The 18511-nt window shown below is 42.5% G+C and overlaps 1 protein-coding gene across 1 annotated transcript; it reads left to right on the top strand.

The window, feature by feature from the left end:
* The first annotated feature begins 211 nt into the window (after window positions 1–211).
* LOC311491048 (regulator of G-protein signaling 5-like) lies at window positions 212–11144 on the top strand. The gene is made up of 5 exons (XM_084548892.1): window positions 212–339; window positions 1242–1355; window positions 2625–2686; window positions 5487–5653; window positions 7217–11144. The coding sequence occupies exons 1-5, from the start codon at window positions 296–298 to the stop codon at window positions 7379–7381; spliced, it is 552 nt and encodes a 183-aa protein (XP_084405018.1). The 5' UTR covers window positions 212–295; the 3' UTR covers window positions 7382–11144.
* The last annotated feature ends 7367 nt before the right edge of the window (window positions 11145–18511 follow it).

The following is an 18511-nucleotide window of genomic DNA, read 5'->3' as shown; positions in this document are numbered from 1 at the left end:
AATTGTCCTGGATCTGCTGCTTAATTACAACCTCAAAGCAAACAACCATTCATGTATTTAAAAAACCCACCCTTCCTCAAGCCAGGCTCCTCTGCCGCTGCTACTGCTGCTGCTGCCCGTCCCGCACACATTCCAGTCTGATTGGCTTAGCTGTTGGCCCACAGCCCAAAGGGCGTCGGTATAAAACTCCCCATGAGCCGAGAGCCAGAGTCAGAAAGCAAAAAGGAACTCCGAGACTCACAGTGGGGAAAGAACTGAATTCACTCTTAAGCACTGCAAGAGAAAACGCCGGAAAATGTGTAAAGGATTAGCCGCCTTACCCCAAACCTGCATCGAAAGGTGAGACCGACCTGCGTCACTACTGCTTTACCTGTCTCTCCCTCTCCTGTCGGACCTCAGCAGCCTGGGTTTCTGTCCTTCTTTTCAATCTGAAAATCACTTCAAAGCTAAAAAAAAACCCAACTTATTTCTGCTAATTGTTTGTTTGAATGCATGAAGAATATTCTATTTTTGTCAACCCTGATTTTATGCTACCTTTATTTATTATTTTTTGTGCTTTTCGAGATTTACAATGGCTTATGCAGATTACTCAGCACGGCACAGAACAACTGATTGTACTGCTCAGCCACTTTAAACCTAAGTGGAGGTCAAGCAGGTTTCCAAATAAAAGAACAACCCATTATATCACGCGATTTAACAATTTAAAAGGTGTTGCTGTCTACATTAGGCCCCTGGTTCATTTATTAAATAGTTTTAAGCAAACGTCTTATCATCCCACACGACCTATCCTGCTGTGGGATGACGCTCAGAAGAGAACCGGAACAATTATCATCAGATCACGGTTAAAAACGTGGAAAATGATGCAGTTTTGATTTTGCTCTTGGTTCCTGTTACAAGAATACAGAGATATATTGAGAAGTTTTGTGTCCTGAGTAAAAGTGTGGCACTGAATATGAGATTTAAATCGCAAAAGGAGGTTTAACTAGCTCATATTGTGCCGTAATCGAGAGTAGAAGCACTTTTTTTCCTCCAGCTTTGACAAATTGTTCAGCTGAGATTGAGTGTCATGTTACGGCTCCGGTGCAGAGAGGATGATAAAAATCTTGAAAGTTTAAATAAACACTCGTGACGCGATTATTATGGCCTCGGGTCAACATGGTTTAATCAAATACTTCACGTCCCCCCCCCCCCACCCCTCCTCCACCACCACCCCCCCAACCCGTCTGCTTTCTGTCACCCAGGGCCAAGGAGATCAAGTCGAAATTGGGAGTTTTGCTGCAGAAGCCGGAAAATGCCATCGACCTCATCATCCCCTACCCGGAGAAGACTGAGAAGAAGCCGGAGAAGCTGCAGAAGTGAGTGCTCCTGTCAGAAACGTCTAGTGATGTAAAGTGAAGTGAAGAGGGAGAGCAGAGCAGGTGAAGGACGCCGGGATCAAAGCTCGCTGAGCCTCTCCAGGCGCCGAGTGGGCCCCGGGCGGAGCCAAGACCGAGATACTTTGGTTTTATGATGCGCCGAGAGTTAAATTATGCACGAGACCCGTCGTAGCTTTATATGGCAGTCTTGTGAGGTATGGTGTGCGATTGTGTCCTCTTTAGCTGATGGAAACTAGTCCTCAGATTGGACACAGATTCTTTTTTTTAGTGCAGGCTTTATTTTTCTTACTTACTTTGACCTCTTGACTTTATAGCAAAGCCGTGTCACAAAAGTTGAAGCCGCAAGAGTCCACTCTGGAAATCTGTGTGAGATGAGAAAACTGTACTGTGCTGTATCGCTGCCAGTATTGATATGATTTTAGTCACCATGGAAACCCTGGGTAACATGGTGTTCGAACTTTTGAGTAGTATGAAATCTCTCTCTTTCAGTTTTTTTTTTTTTTTGCAAAGCCCTTCACTCATTTTAACACGTGAAATACACCGCGGCCGCTTTGTTCGATTTTTTTTTCTTTATTTATTTTTTCGTTCAAGGTCACAGAAAGGCTGTGTCGTTTCAGAACCGAGCTTTTGTCCTCGTATCTAAAAGCCTCGGCTCGCCGTCCGAATGCTCCCCGCTGACTGGACACCAGATGCGATCTGTTGATCAGGAAACGTTTGAGCAGAAACTGAGCTCCAAATGTTTTCAGTCTGGTGCTGTGGGACTAGAAGCGTACGTCAAATGCGTACTCGAATACGGTTTTGAAGCTTTTCGGCCACGGTGCATCAAAGGTTCACTTCCATATCGTTTAACAGTGAAAATGTTGTGTATTTTATCGCTGCTAATGGTCGAAATTCAAAAGATTGAGCGCTTTAACTTTAACTCCAATTAGTCATCGACCGGTGAAATGAAAGGGCTTTATTTTATCAGCTCTTTCCTTAAAAAAGCTGTAAATCATTAGATTTTTCACTGTATTGTCGCAGTTTTTACTTTCTGCTAGACGCAATTCTGCATCAAGACCGTCCTAAATAAAAGTACTCAATTATGCCATTATCTTCAAATTGCATCCAGTCCCGGCCGCAGATTAGACACGCTCGAACCTTTCCCACAACATGACGACTCACTGCTGCACCATGACAGTGTTGTTTACTCTGGGGACCATTCGAAGCAGTTTTTCTGAAGCTGAATTTGTTTTGTTTTTTTGGGTGCAGGCCGACTCCTGATGAAGCTGCTCAGTGGCGTGAGAGTCTGGACCGAGTCCTGAACAACAGCTGTAGGTCTCGTCTCTCCCTTACTTCTTCTTTTTACTCTTTCTCTCACACATGCAAACGCACGCTTAGCAGTCTGTCATTGACTTCCATTCATTTCCCTGCTTCTTTTTTCCCTGCATACAGGAGATTAGACCGTACCGCAACTTAAACCATAAACCTTTCTTTGTCGAGTGTATTCCCATATTTACTGTGGTGACATATATTTCCTGGATTAATACAGATAGAGGATTGGATTTAAATCATTTCTACTTATTTAAGCTTAAAGGGGAATATAACTGAAAAAAAACTTATTCTAGATTTTTGCAAGCAATCATTAAAGAGATTTCTTCATCATCTATAGCGTTCAAACACTGTCACATTACTCCAAAAGTCTAAAATGAACCTGCTCCTCAGATATTCTTTAATTTTAAGCCATTACTTTCAAAAATGAATACATAAATCAGAGTCAAGGTAGCCTATCCGTGCACGTCGCTGCGTCCCTGCTTTAGTTTGCATCTTTCACTTGAGTGATTGGTCGTCATTATGTAACCGCTTGGTTTAAGTTTAACCAGCGCCAGCGAGGGTAACATGCCTTCCCAGAAGCCTGGTGTCTTTCTAGCCGACTGTTCAAACAGGTGCGGTACACCTTGTGGGATCTGGTTTCCATCCAGCAGCCTCGCAGGACGTGTGATGGATTAGCCGCCTGTTTGTCCATGCTGTTAATATTGGGCGATAAAGATAACAACTGCGAGGTTTTATTATTAATGCCTTACGTCATTAATGCCTTACGTCATTAATGCCTGAAAAGCGCAAGCATTTTTAAAGGGAAATAAAGAAAAACCTGTAATAGAATTCATAAATCGCAAATAAAAATTATTAGGAGCTGACGACAGCCGCGGTGTAAAAAACAGAAAGAAATGAGACGCATAAGAAACTCAATCACAGTTAAACAAAAAAATAAACTCCCCTCCTAAAATAAAGTCTTTACGTAATGATATAATCTGCTAATATAAACATTGTATAAGAGAGGAAAACACATTTACGAGCACCGTGAATACCAGACGCCGAGCCAGGCCTCTGGCTCTGCTGTTTACCTCACAGAGTGTGCGGCCGGCCAGCGAAGACTGATGATTAACCCTAATGGTTAATGGTATTTGGCCGTACGTGTAAACTCTCCCGCTGAAAAGTCACTTAAGTTCCCCCTGAGCACGAAACCAGAGCCACGTACGCATGTTACTGACCAGCTGATATGTGAACAGAGGGACGTCTCCTCAGTGGGTGGTAAAAGACCTTTCTAAGTGCCTCCTCTGGCGCAGTCAGGGGCAGAGACATGTATGTGTTTGCATGCGTCAACAGACATGTATAGTACATATGCGCATGTAGGCTGTGTGTGTTATGGTAACATCTCCAGGGTGAAGTCTAAATGAATCCACCAGGGCTGATTTACTGCAAACTGCTGAGCTGTGATTGTTTATCTGCATGAGATTTTACATAACTCTTTACGGCTTCTTTCCTTCTCGACTCCCGCGGGATTCTCCTTGAGTTATTTCCTCTCGTGCACAAAGCTACCAACTTCCTTTGCTTTAAAGTTAGAAAGCGCCTAATGCAACAGGAAGCACAATGCGCGAGTTAAAAAGACTTCACAGGACAAACAAAACTGTGTCGAATTTCCGAGCTCTTTTATTTTTTTTTGTCATCAATTCTTAGTTTCAGCTAATTTTTTTTCTTTTGAGAAACTACTACTTGAAACTAATCCCAACTTTCACTCGAGGCACAGACTTCTCATTGCTTCAGCTCCGACACGCAAACAGCTTGTCATCGGTGCCTGTGCATGTGCTTCTCTTATTGTGTGTCCTTGTACTTAAAGGTCTTTCAAAGAAAAAAAAGAAAGCCGCTGCTTGATTACAACTCGGTGCTATTCCCAAACCAAAGTAGCCATTTAGATGGGAGATAAAAGCCCGAGGCCGCGGCAGAACGCTTATCATCTGCAGCACATGCTCGTTCAGACAATGGGACCTTTCTCTGGCATTGTGTCAAACTACAATGGCCTGCTCCGAAATTGAGTGTTTGTTTTATCGGGCGCTGTATCGGACCGTTATTTGGGGACCAGCGCCGTGCTTTTGAGTTTGCACGAAAAAAAACGTTTGTTGCAGCTTTTCATCTAAATAGAACTTTATTTTTTGAATCTGCTGTTACTTTTTACTTGCTTTACTTTTTTTTTTTACTCATTTTATATCGGATACCAAACATGCATCTCCATCTCTCTTTAAGGACCGCGTCTGCTTTTAGTTTTAGGATTCATTTTTTTTCTTATTTCCTCATTTCTTACATAGGATGTGCTGCAGAAATGATGGTGCCCATTTTATGCATTCTGAGCAGATATAAAAAACAAAGCATGCCGTGACCCATTTATTCTTTTTGCTGCCGCGATGCGTAGGACACATTTTTCCAAATAACAGCTGTCGGGGATGAAAGCTCATATTTCAGTTCATTGTTATAATTTAGTGGGATGGCAGATGGTCTGATGATTATTCTCTGAGTGTCATCTCACTGAAAACACATCCGCATGTGGTCATATAACATTTTAACAAATGAAGGCTCACCCAAAGTGATTTACGGGCTTCTCAAATTACATGACGTGCTCTAAGAATATGATGCATTACGTGACTTTTCATTCTTGAGCTCGCCTTCCTGTGGCCTTTCTGGGAATGTGACACCACTCTCACATGTCTGCTCTTGAGTTAATTTCTGTCCTTCTCAGACTGCCATTGAGACACTTACCCCATCTCCTCTCTCTGACCTTCTCCCGTCTCTCTCCATCAGACGGCCTGGCTGCTTTCCGCAGCTTCCTGCAGTCCGAGTTCAGTGATGAGAACATCGAGTTCTGGATGGCCTGCGAGGAGTTCAAGAAGATCAAGAACCCCGTGAAGATGGCCGCCAAGGCCAAGAAGATCTACGAGGACTTCATCCAGTCCGAGGGACCCAGAGAGGTCAGGGTTCTCCGCTGACTTCTCCTTTTTATGTAAACTCAACCCCACAGGGAAATACAAGTAGTTCATCTTCTCGTCACTCAGACGAGGGCGGCTTCACACGACGGGCACCGTGTGTTTCAGTTTTGAGCTCACTTAGTTTAATATGAAACCACAGTTGCACATTTGCACATTAGTTGTATATAATTTAATAGTAGAAGTTTGTGTTAAAATATGAATAATGTGCTGCCACAATTAACCACAGCCATGAAGTAGTGTAATGATTGCAAGGAAATTACATTATATATCCCATTTTTGTTCTGTTCCCTTCGTGCTAAATTCACATGTTTTGTGCCCTAGGTGTGTTGGCAGTGCATAAATGCAAGGGCTTTGTCAACATGACTAATGCAGTCCAAATTTTTACATTTCACTCCCTGTAACGGTTTACTCAAAAGAAGAGAATGGGTAAATATTTGCAGACAGCCTAGAAGTCCGTTTAACGATTTGCATAAGTCCTAAGGAGTGAGAGTCTTTATCTGATCAGCGCACAAATGTGTGCAAAGGAGAAACACGGGCCAGCTTGATTGTAAACACATGAGGTTGCACGAGGAGAACGTTTCGAGGCTCTGCATGCCACTGAAACGGCACAGGCACGAGAGCACGCAGGTGCTAAACACTCACATGCTCAGAAAGTTTTTACTGCTACTTCACTACATTTCTGAGGGACATGCTGTTCTTTTCACCAAACTGCAGCCTTCTGAACGCTGCAGGGACTTCAGTCTGTGGCCCCCATGAACCTGGGATTGCCACTTACAAGACGTCCATGTAATACGGTCAAGTCCAGCTTTCAGCTAAGATCAGTCACAGACTGTTTTAAATCAGTTGTATCTGGTTTCTTTGGAATTACCTTCTGGCATACAGAGAATGGAGCTTGTTTTTCGAGCCTGTGTTCATCATCTGGTCTCGCAGAGATGCGCATTATTTGCAAGTGATGTGAAAACAGCAGTGGCAGAATTGGATGCCATGAGACGGTAGCCAGATGTTCCGCGCTTCTGTTGTCACTGTTGCTCCTTCTAATGTGTGGTCCAGTTCGAACCCAAAACCAAAATCTTTTAGTTTTCTAAATCTACTAAACTCTGACAAAAAAACATGAACCCTAATTTCTTGAGAGAAATTTCAGTGACTTATGTTTCAGAGTGGACACACTGACCTCATCTCATCTACACTGCATTAGATGGGTTAACATCGGAGTTGCCTGCAAATTCGATGCGTCTCTTTGACAAGGTGTCAGTATTTGACGTTGCAAGAAGGAGGAAAACGTGTTGACCTTTCCCGTGGCAGACATTTTGACGTACCACGGTAGTAGTAGGGAGAGAAGCACAGCTGTTTTATTGATTCCACTTGTGGGAGGTCTTGTTTTTGGACAACAGATCAATTAACAACTGGACTCTTCAAACCTTCAAACCAGCCGTCGATAATTAAATCGTCCAGTAACATTTCAAGCATGTTTTAAGCTGTGATATTGGTATTCATGTTTCTTTATCCCGCATCTGACATCCGATCTTCCCCCTTCCCCCTCGACAGGTGAACATCGACCACTTCACCAAGGATGTGACCCTGAGGAACCTGGTGGACCTCTCCCCCGGAACCTTCGACCTGGCCCAGAAGAGGATCTTCGCCCTGATGGAGAAAGACTCCTTCAGTCGTTTCCTGCGGTCCGAGCAGTACCAGGAGCTCCTGGTCAACTAAGCAGGAGTCTGTGGAGCCGGGCTGGGGAGGTGGGGGTTAGTTTCAAACAGCAGTTTCTTAACATGATAAAAATCAGGATTAAATATTTCTAATAAACGACCACTGTGTAAGACAGCTTGAAGACTTTTATTTGACAAAATCCAAAATGTGAGGGGCAAGAAATTTTAAATCTAAAAAAAAAAAAAAAAAATTTGAATTCATCTAAAGAGACAAACTGCCTTTTGAAATTGCACCATCCCCCCTCCCCCGCAACAAACACACACACATACATGTTCCTGAATTTCCATCCTAATTAGGAGCCTTGACGAAATTCCTCGTCCTTTAAAGAAGTGATTACTTCAATTGAAGAAATAAAAACGTAAAAAACTTGATTGGTTCTCACACAAAAGGAAGAAATACAGGAACACACGCTGAAACAAACACAAGATTTTCAATTAGGCCTCAAAATCTGTTCAAGTATTTCATGCACATAAAAAGTTTTGCTTTCGCAATCGTCCCTTGAAAACACGACACTTGTCTAAGTATCAAGTTTGTCGGACAGATTCACCTCTATGTGTCAGTGACCCCCCCCCCAATTGACTGCAATTCATTTTGAAGCCTATTCCTAGAGTAACTTTCGGACACAGAGCAGCTTCGCTCAAGTAATGCTGGCCTGCTGCATGAGAAGGAGATGATGACTTGATTATTTTCCTTGGCCGCCATTTGTTGGTCTTCAAGATTAACGCAATGTGGTGTGGAAAACCTAAAACATCCAAAGTAGACCAGCTACAATTTTACAGTGCTCGCACAGCCTGAATACTTACTTACTTACATGCAGTTCTAAAAACCTGCACCCCAGGTGTAGCAGAGCCTGGCACATACTAGCTACAGTATCACAACACATACTGTAAGTATAACTTTAATCGGGGGGTACAATTGAATTGTACACCAGCACTCCACTGGTTCCCCGAAACGGCTTCATCGCCTTGTAATAATATATCGTCACAGGTATTAATTATGCACGTTATTCACATTTACTGAACACCTCGGGCCTGGCTCACTTAGGCCTAAATGCTGCCACGCTTTATACAAACTGGTGGATACTTTTCAATACACAGTCTAAGCTAAATCGAAAACCTTTTTGCAGTTTTGTCAAGGAAGTACTTTGACCTCAAGATTCAGTTTATAAAACAGAAATGTTCAGTCCTTGTGCAGTGTCCATTGGTATGGTCTGTGTGGTACAGACGGATGTCAGACTCATTGTGAAATGAATTGTAGTTTTCTCAAAAAAGGCTCAAAAGTATTAATGTTATTTTCAGTGCTTGGGAAAGACGTCTTCTGTCTCTCTACGGGAATAGTGGGTGAGTGAATTCCCTGTAATGATTTCCCGCATGGACCAAATATTTTCTCCTTTTAATAAAAGAATCTGTACCATACTGAAATAGTATCAATGCATGGCTTATGGTTATCAAACATCTTCTCGTCTGTTCCACTCTCTCACACTCGCGGCGTAGATGCTAAATTTAGGATTGTCACCAAACGCCACCTTTTAGGTTGTTAAATGCATCCTGTGAGAGCTATTCTTGAGGACAGTGCTGGCTAGTTGGCCCAGTGGTCTAGCTCCATGGCTACCGCTGAACTGCAAGTTGATAAGATGGGAATATCAAGTAGGAGGGGATCTCAGAAAAAACAAAAAAAGAAGTAAACAGGGCAGTGGTTTTTACAAAGAGAAGGGTCTTTTTCCCATGCGGTAATACCAGGGAGTCACTAAAGAGGTCCTGGTTTTAGTGCAAATGAAAAAGCATGGGAGACAGAATCTGCAAGTTGGCAGCACTTGGCGATCCCTCTAGTGGAGACTGAGAATCATTTCATCACAGCGTTTAAATCAATAAACAAGTACGTACAAAATCAGATAATAAACGTGCATATTTCACAGGTTTTTGTTTCATAATTTCAACCACAAGTTATTATTATTCACTCCTTTATAACGTAATAAACACAGGTATTCACCAGCTAACGCTCGGCTGAGATGTGAAAGGATGTATTGGTGGATTTGGTGTCGATGTGCAGTGTTTCCTAACTACATACATTTAGCTGAATGTAGCAATCAAGTGTGACTATATTTACTCTTGTCTGATTTTTTTTTCTTTCTTAAAACAAACGCATTTTGTGTCTTAATCAGCACAAATATTATCGATATATTCAGCATGTTACAAGTCCTTATTGTTACCTAAAATGCAGCATGTGCCACACAAAACTAAACATTCGTCTGATCTGGGCGGCTGATCTTCAACTTTTCAACGTATTATCAATCTGGAATCAATCAATCTACAAAGAAATCACTGCAATTTATTTCAGTTTTCAACGGCATTGACGAGGGTTTACTATGGCGCAGATTGGCCAGTCTGGTGTCATAACCTAAAGTGTCTTAAGTCAACAATCAATGCGAAAAAAACAATAAGGGCTTTAACAGTGCTGAGTATGCATTACTGCATGTAGCCTCTCATGTACGTTTTGTAGTCGATCACATAAAATATATATATGCATACAATACCTGAAGATGTATTTATTTATACGTGTAAATATCTTCTAAGTTATTCTAAGAGACAACAATGGAATTTTAATGAATCTTTGAATGGAGAGCTGACAGAGACTCTTCCCGGAGTCTTTTTACTGTTATAAAAGAGGAAACATCATGACTTCCAATTGTCACTTTGTTTTTCTTCATTAGATATTACAATGGTTGTCCACACAAAGAGTCATTCTTGAGCTTCAGCTGCATGCACGTTTAGAGCTAAACACCAGGGGTTAGCAACAAGAACGCCACGTTCAAGCTAGATGTTTTAGAGCCCAAGAGTGAACTAATCACGGTCCTGAACTGAGACACTAAAGAGGTAACGCATGATGGAAATCATCATGAAGGTCACAGAAGTCAGCGTTTGCGGTTCCATTGATAAATGAGGATGAGGAGGATGAAACCAGCTTCTCCGGAGCAATTGCCAGCGTGTGAATGCAAAGTTGAAACCGGTAGTAGTGGCATCCTGGCGTGAATGGCTTCGGTGAGATTGATTTCATCTAAAGCTTTAGGAGGTCTGAATCCTACTTGCGCAGAATCATGATGAGTGTGGATCAAGAGCGACGGAAAAGTCACATGGATTTGGAAATGATGGTTGCACTGCACAACAGCCCTGTTTCTGGTTAAGAACACAAGAAAAACCCGATTTGAGACAATCGTGCCTTCAGTTGGACGAGAACATTCATTCATTCATTCATCTTCTACACCCGCTTAGTCCTGTTTAGGGTCACGGGGGTCTGCTGGAGCCTATCCAGGCTGTAATCGGGCAAGAGGTGGGGGTACACCCTGGACAGGTCGCCAGTCCATCAACGAGAACATGATGAAGCTGGTAAACGCTTTACCTTCTAAAGAGCAAAGTGTTAGCATTGTCAATTTAGAGCGGTTTTGGCTCAGAAGGTAGAGCCTGTGGTCCATGAACCAGAGGGTTTCCAGGTAGAAAATCCCAATATTAATACAATGATACTTACCAGACCTCCATACTGTGTGGGCATGTAAGAGGAACTGTAATAGGCAGTTTAGGCTTCTGCGCAGAGCATACGCAGACCCTAGCACCATATCCATAAGGATGGACCTCAACGACGAAAGGTTAGGAAAGGAACTTTCAGCAAAAGTTTCAGTCGCCATTGTTGACAGTGAAGCAAGAAGTAGAAACAAAAATTAACTCGACTGGCAAAAAAGACACAGCGCCGACTAGCGTTTGGATGGTAGTGTTTTTACAGAGTGAGCCAGACTGACGAGCGCACAAGTATGAATGGCTCGCACCGGCGAAGGCTACGTACGTAGGTTACGGTGTCTATGTCCCGCAGTACTCCAAAAGAGCCTTTAGTGTGTATAGTTTCAAAAATCTGCAGGAAATGCTGTAGACTCTCATCATTTTGTGATTTTATAGACAAAATATCAACCAGATTTGGAATACCCAATTGTGTGAGTCTTTTGGATGGTGCCTCCTTGAGGATGCATTTGATGTGGCCTCAATGCTGTTGCCCCAAAGGGCCCGACTAAACTACTAACCAGGAACAAAACAGCAAGTGGGGCGACAAGGACAGAATCTCCTGCTACCTTTCCAGCTAACACTGGGGGGTTATTTGAATTTGTTTTATGGAATAGTGGGACAATGTGTTTGGCAAAACATTTGTCCCAACATTTCAGAGGTACTTCTGGAGTTAGTTGTGTAAATAACAGAAAAACGGCACTGAAAAGCAAAGACAAAGCTCTCAGACTTTCAGGAGAATACCTCTAACAGATTACTTTATGCATTTATTTTGTTCTTCTTCTTTTTTTTAATTTATCACTTCTAAGAGTGAGTTGGCTTAAGGAGCAAATCACACATGTGAAGAGTCCATCACCAAGAAACGTCAGGGAGGAGTGAAAAACCGAGCGGAAACAGATGCAGCTGAGAGAGCGGCTGCCAACACAAACACTGTCAGAAGCTTGCATGGACGCATCCGTTACTACTACGCTTCCTAGAAATAGATGGAAAAAGGTCAGATGCCTTTGGTCCCCGAAGGAGGTTAGTGACATTTCTGACAAATGTTCTGCTGAGCTTTTACATTTACGGTACACTGTCACATTTACAGAGGCCTGGTAGTATCGTATCACTGAACTCTGATATTATGTCATGTTAGAAAGTTTGAATCTTTCCCAGGATGGTGAGTTTACATCCGCAAACATGATTGATTACCGTCCTTGAAACCAATATGTGGATATTTAGACTTTAGTATTCTGATTGCAGTCTCTGTCATCTATTATTATTTATTTCACCTAATACGTGACCTGGTTTTCTGCCAAATGTTCCAGAAGATAAAGAAGAATTTCACTCTGACACGATAAGGTTTCTGTGATAAGGTTTTTATGGAATGATTCATTTCTTCTGCTTTGCCAGCACTAATGATTAAACCTCTAAGCACCAGCAGACCCGAAAACATCCGTCTCCTGGAGCAAAAACAGTGATCAGACTTGAGATCTAGAAATAAAACCTGGATGTAAGTTTAATGTGGTCATCACTTTGAGCATTTATATGGAAATTATATACAGTCAAGTTTCTAACTAGACTTGGGAAAATGAAAATTTGTAATCCCCAGAGTCCAAAATACTCCCAGTTGATGGATTAAGACCATAAAACTATACGGCGCTGTTTGTGTCAAGCATTAAGCATCATTAAAAGGCATGGGGTGTGGGTGCTGCCGGATCGGTGAGCACACAGGAAGCCGGTCACTCGCTCAGTTCCTCGTTAAAGAAGGCTTCATTCAACAAGACACGGACAGCGTTTATACGGAAAAGAGTTCTCGTGGCTTTTTATACACTTCCAAGAATGGTATGCTAGAACATTCTGTCATGTTTCCCAGCGATATCTGCGGCTGGCAGCGAGATCCACCGCTGACGAAGCTACACCCAAAAGGTTTCTGTCCTCAGTCCAGCCCCAAGTCGGTCAAGGTCTGAGCTGAAAAACAGAAGTTAAGAAGCACACAGACTGCTTACTTTAAATTGGACTAGAGTGAAGGAACTATGAGTGCTTCACAAGCTGCTTGTTCTCTCCACATCAAATTGATGCAGCCCTAAAGGGCTTCCCCCAGACGTGGAGAGTGCACATTACGTTTGGCATTCAGGTTCAAGTTGTGAGAGCACAGTTGCTAGGTGACTGCAGGTGGACTTTGACTTGTTCCCTTTAAAAAAAAAAAAAAAAAAAAAAAAAAAAAAAAAAAAAGGATGAATGAACGAGACAGAGGTATGGAAATCAGACTCAGACGCATGCATCTAAATCTCTAAATATGAGTGATCTGACCAAGAAGACATACTAGCGTCAGCATCATCGTCTGAATCTGTTCTGAGTTATGTATTCAGCTTGGCAAACTTCAGATTTCATTCAGCAGTGGCTCTGTTATCATAGACAATATTTGTTGAGCCTGTCATGTCACTCTGTGTCCCCATTGGCCCTGCAGTAGCAGTGCAAGCGTCCTAGGCCTAATTACCCCAATTAGTCACACACATTAGTCAAAATGTGGATAAAAAGACATGGCTGAAGAGGCCTGAGGAGGCTCATTTGCATTCCCTAGAGTCTAGGGGTGTCAAAAACCGACCCACCAGAGAATCTATTCTGGCCCGAGGTTGAATTTGCAAAATGCGTAAATTACATAGAAGATTACTGGTATTTGGGACAGTTCATTAAGTATATGGAATGTCCCATGTTCAGCGTGGTTCCCGAACGCACCATTTTCTTGTGGCGTTAATGGTATTGACAGGTGTCAATCTGTTTGATTAGACAATTAGCGATGTTCAAGTTAACCTACTGGGTAACCAGGTGGGTGGGACCAAGAGGAAAGAGACGGAGCGAGACAGAAAGTCAATGCTAAAACTTAGTTAGTGTGATTTAGTTACGTGCCTGCCTGCACGACTTAGTGTATTTGTTTTCTGGAGAAACTGGACACTCTCTGGGAGCCTTTTCCGTTGGGAATTCTACTTAATTGATGCTCAACCGTGACCACAATGTGGACTGTTGATAGTCAGCTCCTCGTGCTGGCAGCATGAGAGGCCTGTTCTTGGGAAACACTTACTGCACCAAGCTACTGAGAACCTATTGGATGCTTACGAATGTGGACGGCGGTTGAGGACGTGTTTCTTCACCACAGCGATGGAACACTGCTGAAGGAGGGGTTTGCCAAATATATATATCTAACAACGCTCTGAATCCCAGGAATTGTGAGTACTGTTAAGATACTGTCAAGTGGATCCAAATGGGCTCCAACATCTGCGCCAATGGTTTGGTACAATACACCAATTAACTAAGAAGGGCTGCAGTGGTTTTGTAATAATGTTACTGGTCCGGTCCACTTGAGATCAAACTGGGCTGTATGTGGCCCCTGAACTAAAATGAGTTTGACACCCCTGCCCTAGACCTTTACCCTAACCATCTCAACTAAGTGCCTAGCCCTAACCCTATAACCTAATTGTACCCTTTAGCCTAAAACCAAGCCTTAACCCTCAAACAGCCCCTCACTCTGATGGTGTAAAACTCAATCTGGTCCTCAGAAAGATAGCTGCACAAGAGCGCACACACAAAATACAATGCACTCACAGTCAACACACATGTTGGAAACTCTTGATCTTGAACTTGATCTTTACTTCATGTGAGGCAAACATACTCAGAAAGAATGGACACGTTCCAGCCCCAGAAAAACCATCTGACTGACTGTTAGACCACTATGTGGAATCATGTGCCTTTCCAGTGACTGATCATCATAATAAAATAGAGAACCGTTAACTCTGATGGCAGATGGCAATTTTCACCTCAGTGTCATTAAAACGAGAGGTTTCACTCATCATAAAAGCAGCGGTGAGAGAGGACGGTTTGAAAATTACATTCACGTGTGCGCTCTAACAAATAGTACCTGATTTTCCAGCTTTTAGTGTTTCTGCAATTTGCTGTATCAGAGAGGTCAGTAGCAGCGTGAACTGTGCAAAAATGCATGAGGAAAAAATTGTATGTAGGAGTAGGCAAAAATGTGATTTACTGTGAATCAGAAACATTATCACTGCTTTGATAAGTAAGCTGTCAGCTGTTGTTCCTCTCTTTGTATAATGGTGTAATAAAAGACCTCTGACCTCCTTCTTTGAAAACAATGCCCGTCCTTCTGCCATGCTGCATGAAATGAAAATGGATCCGAGTCTTTAATTATTCCGAGCATTAGCGACTCTCAAACAATTTCCATGACGGGAGGCTGAAACCAATGCTGCACAACAGCAGAGGAAAGGGGCGAGCAGCAGGACAAAAAGGAAATGATCCAATCTTTATTTCTGCAAATACAACAGGTTCGTGAGAGTGCACTAAGACGTACAGACACTTTTACTGCATGAACTTCTACAGCTACTATACACTTCCACACCTGAAAGAGCTCACCTCATTCACCTCACACAGCTCACAACAACAACAGACCTTAGGTCCTTCAGAGTGGAGGGAGCAGTCCTGAGTTCTTTTATAACTCTGGGTGGCATCGGCCATCTTCCACGGAGTGGTCTGCTGGAGCGGCAGCATCATCTCAGCGGCAGATAAAAAGAGACTGAACAGACTGGTGAAGAAGCTCCGGCTCTGTTCTGGGCTGCCCTGTTGAGCCTGTGGAGGTGGCAGACCCCTCCATGGTGCACAGTGAGGCAGTGGTGGTCGGCAGTTTTTTTTTTGCAGCTGCATGTTTCTATTGTCCTGTTTTGTGACGGTTATAAAAGTCCCACTATGAAACAAATTTTATTTTACCTTCTCTCAATCAAGGACCACTTGTATTCCACTTTTAATCGCAATAAAAATGCCTTGCGTAACCACTTCCATCAGATCTGACATAGCCTGAATGTAAAGCATGTAATGTAATTTATCAATAGAAAACATTAGTGCCAAGTAACCATTTGAACTCTTGATCCAATGGATTTTCCCCTTTTATGAATTAAGGCTTTCTTTCTGTGCACAAGCATCAGGTGATAGGAAAAAAATGTAAGTAACTAAAAGACAAGTTGTTCGAACAAGTGTTTGAATAAGGGAACAATGCCAGAATTGATGTGTGCAACAACCTTGCAAAATGAGTGCCAAAAAAAGCAGATTCCACGCAGAAAAAAAACTTAGATTGCGATTTATGTTTTAACCTCATGAGACCTGAGCTTTTGTTTGGTGTGCATTTTTAATTTCTCCAAAGTAGAGAGACAGAATTGCAGGCAATGAACTCCCAATGTCCTAAAACGAGTATATGCTAGTTAGCAACGTTGTAGCTTGTTACTGTTGATAGAATTTGTTAAATATCCGTGTCATATCAAACTAGAAAAGTTAATAAGAATAAATAAACAAGTTTCAACCGTAAAATGTGATGAGGTTTTGTACCTTGTCCACTTTTGTCCTGTGATCGGTTGTAGAACAAATCCGCTGAAATTCCCGCTATCAAGTTTTTACACTGACTAGTGTATTGACCATTTGCTACCACTAGGTGGCAGACAAAAGCATCTACTTATGAGGAGAACAGGTCTAAATGAAGCTTAAAGCAGAATAAGCTGCCACAAACCTAAAACGTAATGTCCACATATGAGGACGCAGGGTCTCATAAGGTTATGGCATGTAAACTCATATCTAATCAGATTTCTTTTAATTTAGCACTCGTGTAAATTACAGTGGAATCTATAATCAGAATTATTTCCATCTACCCGTAGAATTAATATCCATGTAAACATAGACAGTAACTGAGTCTTATACCCCTGTAAGGTTTTGGCGTCACATATTGTATTTTTTTTTTAATGTTCCTTTGCTATTTTCACATGACCTGGCATAAAAATAACTCAGAGAAAATAAATGGAAAGTAACTTATGGAGTTAGCAGCTGCTGTTACACACTGAGAGCGAAGATGACCACTTCTCCAGACTGCCTGCCTCCACTGAGAGTTTGCCATATTAACCCAAAGCCAGATGGCGTGGCGAGAAAGCGAACCCTCGGCGAGTCTGCTGTGATACTGACCTACATATGAAAACGTAACAGCCGGCACTTGTGTCAGAGAATGAAGGAGATGTTGTAGAAACTGCACTCCCATATATAAATAGTAATGGGATTGAGCTAACAAACACGCTTTTGAAATCACACCATTACTGCTTTTCAAATTTGCAGGAACTTAGTACTTAATAAAACTTGACTTTGAGTGTCTCTCTGTCTCCACGGTGACAGATGTATTGTTCCTGGCAGAGAGCGAGGCTTAGAGTTTACCTGCTGATTGCTATCTCACCCTTCAGTGTGGAGTGCTACTTCACAGCTGTGTCTTAATGCGTGGTGACAGACTGTAGTGGAGAAGGAAGGCCTTTTATTTGCCGGAGCCCGTCATGATTGTCTCACCTGCCCGACAAGCAGTTTGTCAGAGCTTCACACCTGCCCCTTATCAGCTTTTCAACTCCTGGTCTGTCGCCTACATGCGACCAGCTGCATGTCATTGTCTGATTAACAAGGGCACACCGCCAGGACAGGCAAGCTGGGCGACTGTGTGGGGCCCCGTGGGGAGAAAAAATGAGAAAGGGAGGCTCCAGATGACTACCCTTTGGCTTATATTGCAACGGCAATTATAAACTCTTTTTCTCTTCTCTTTTCTGTCTCTTCCCAGCCGGCCTCAAGCAGAGGGGTCCCTCCATATGAGCTGGGTTCTGCTCAAGGTTTCTTCTTGCCGCTGTCACCTAAATAAAATTGAATTGAATTGAATTGAATAAACCTTCTTAAACCCATGAAAGCCGCCTGACAATCATTAACAACCCCTTGACAGATTTCGCTAGTTTGGACTATGGTATACGACAAGTGTGTCTTTACCTGAGGCCCCCCAGAACCTAGGATTGTCACTGCTGCATGGATAACATTCACTCAACAGTAGCTGTAGCTACATTTCATAGACAGTATAAAGCTGGACGGCAGAAGACCTCCTCAAAAATCAAGCCAAAGCAAGCAGAGCGCCCCCTGGTGTCTGGCTGCAGTATAGGTTATAGGCTCCACCCCCTACATGTTAGTGGATGGGATTCGAGCCAAATTAAAACACGAAAGTACACGTCAAATACATTTTGTGTTGGTTTCAGTCATTTTAGGTAGTTAACAGAAGTTAGGAGAAATTTCGTTTTAGTTATTTGATGCTATAGAAACAGAATGTGACATCGTGCAGACTACAAACCGCTCCGTGAAGTGGTCCCGTAGGGCCGTGAGAGTAAAAAATAATTAAATAAATAAATATTTATCTTAGTATCTATAATCCAACATTTACTTGTGACTGGTGGAGGTAGAGCAGAGTGCAGTATTAATTAAATGAAAAGTGAGTCTGAAGGAAGTGTGGGCGGGTCATCGATAATGTGGCTCCACATGGCTCCACTCTCGGACCGTACTGCGCAGACTCTGGCTCCAAACTAGCAAGATTTCCCCGAGAAAATAGCGTTGTTTTGGCCAATGCAAGGAAGTGGGGATGCATTGTCCATATTTATATACAGCCTATGCTATATTTACATGGACAATATTTCTTCAACCGTACTGAAATTACTCTGATGATCCCTGGTTTCTTCTTACGGGGATGATACGGGAGTAACCTCGG

This window comes from Chelon labrosus (assembly GCF_963514085.1).
Source record: "Chelon labrosus genome assembly, chromosome: 7".
Lineage (NCBI taxonomy): Eukaryota > Metazoa > Chordata > Actinopteri > Mugiliformes > Mugilidae > Chelon > Chelon labrosus.
Note: the sequence above shows the minus strand (reverse complement) of the source record. Positions and strands in the feature narration are given on the sequence as shown.

Bases quoted from the DNA above. Each gene is read 5' to 3' on its own strand.
- LOC311491048 (XM_084548892.1), top strand. From the start codon at position 296: ATGTGTAAAGGATTAGCCGCCTTACCCCAAACCTGCATCGAAAG. The intron at 340-1,241 runs GTGAGACCGACC...TCTGTCACCCAG, and splicing joins CCCCAAACCTGCATCGAAAG to GGCCAAGGAGATCAAGTCGA. The intron at 5,654-7,216 runs GTCAGGGTTCTC...CCCCCTCGACAG, and splicing joins AGTCCGAGGGACCCAGAGAG to GTGAACATCGACCACTTCAC.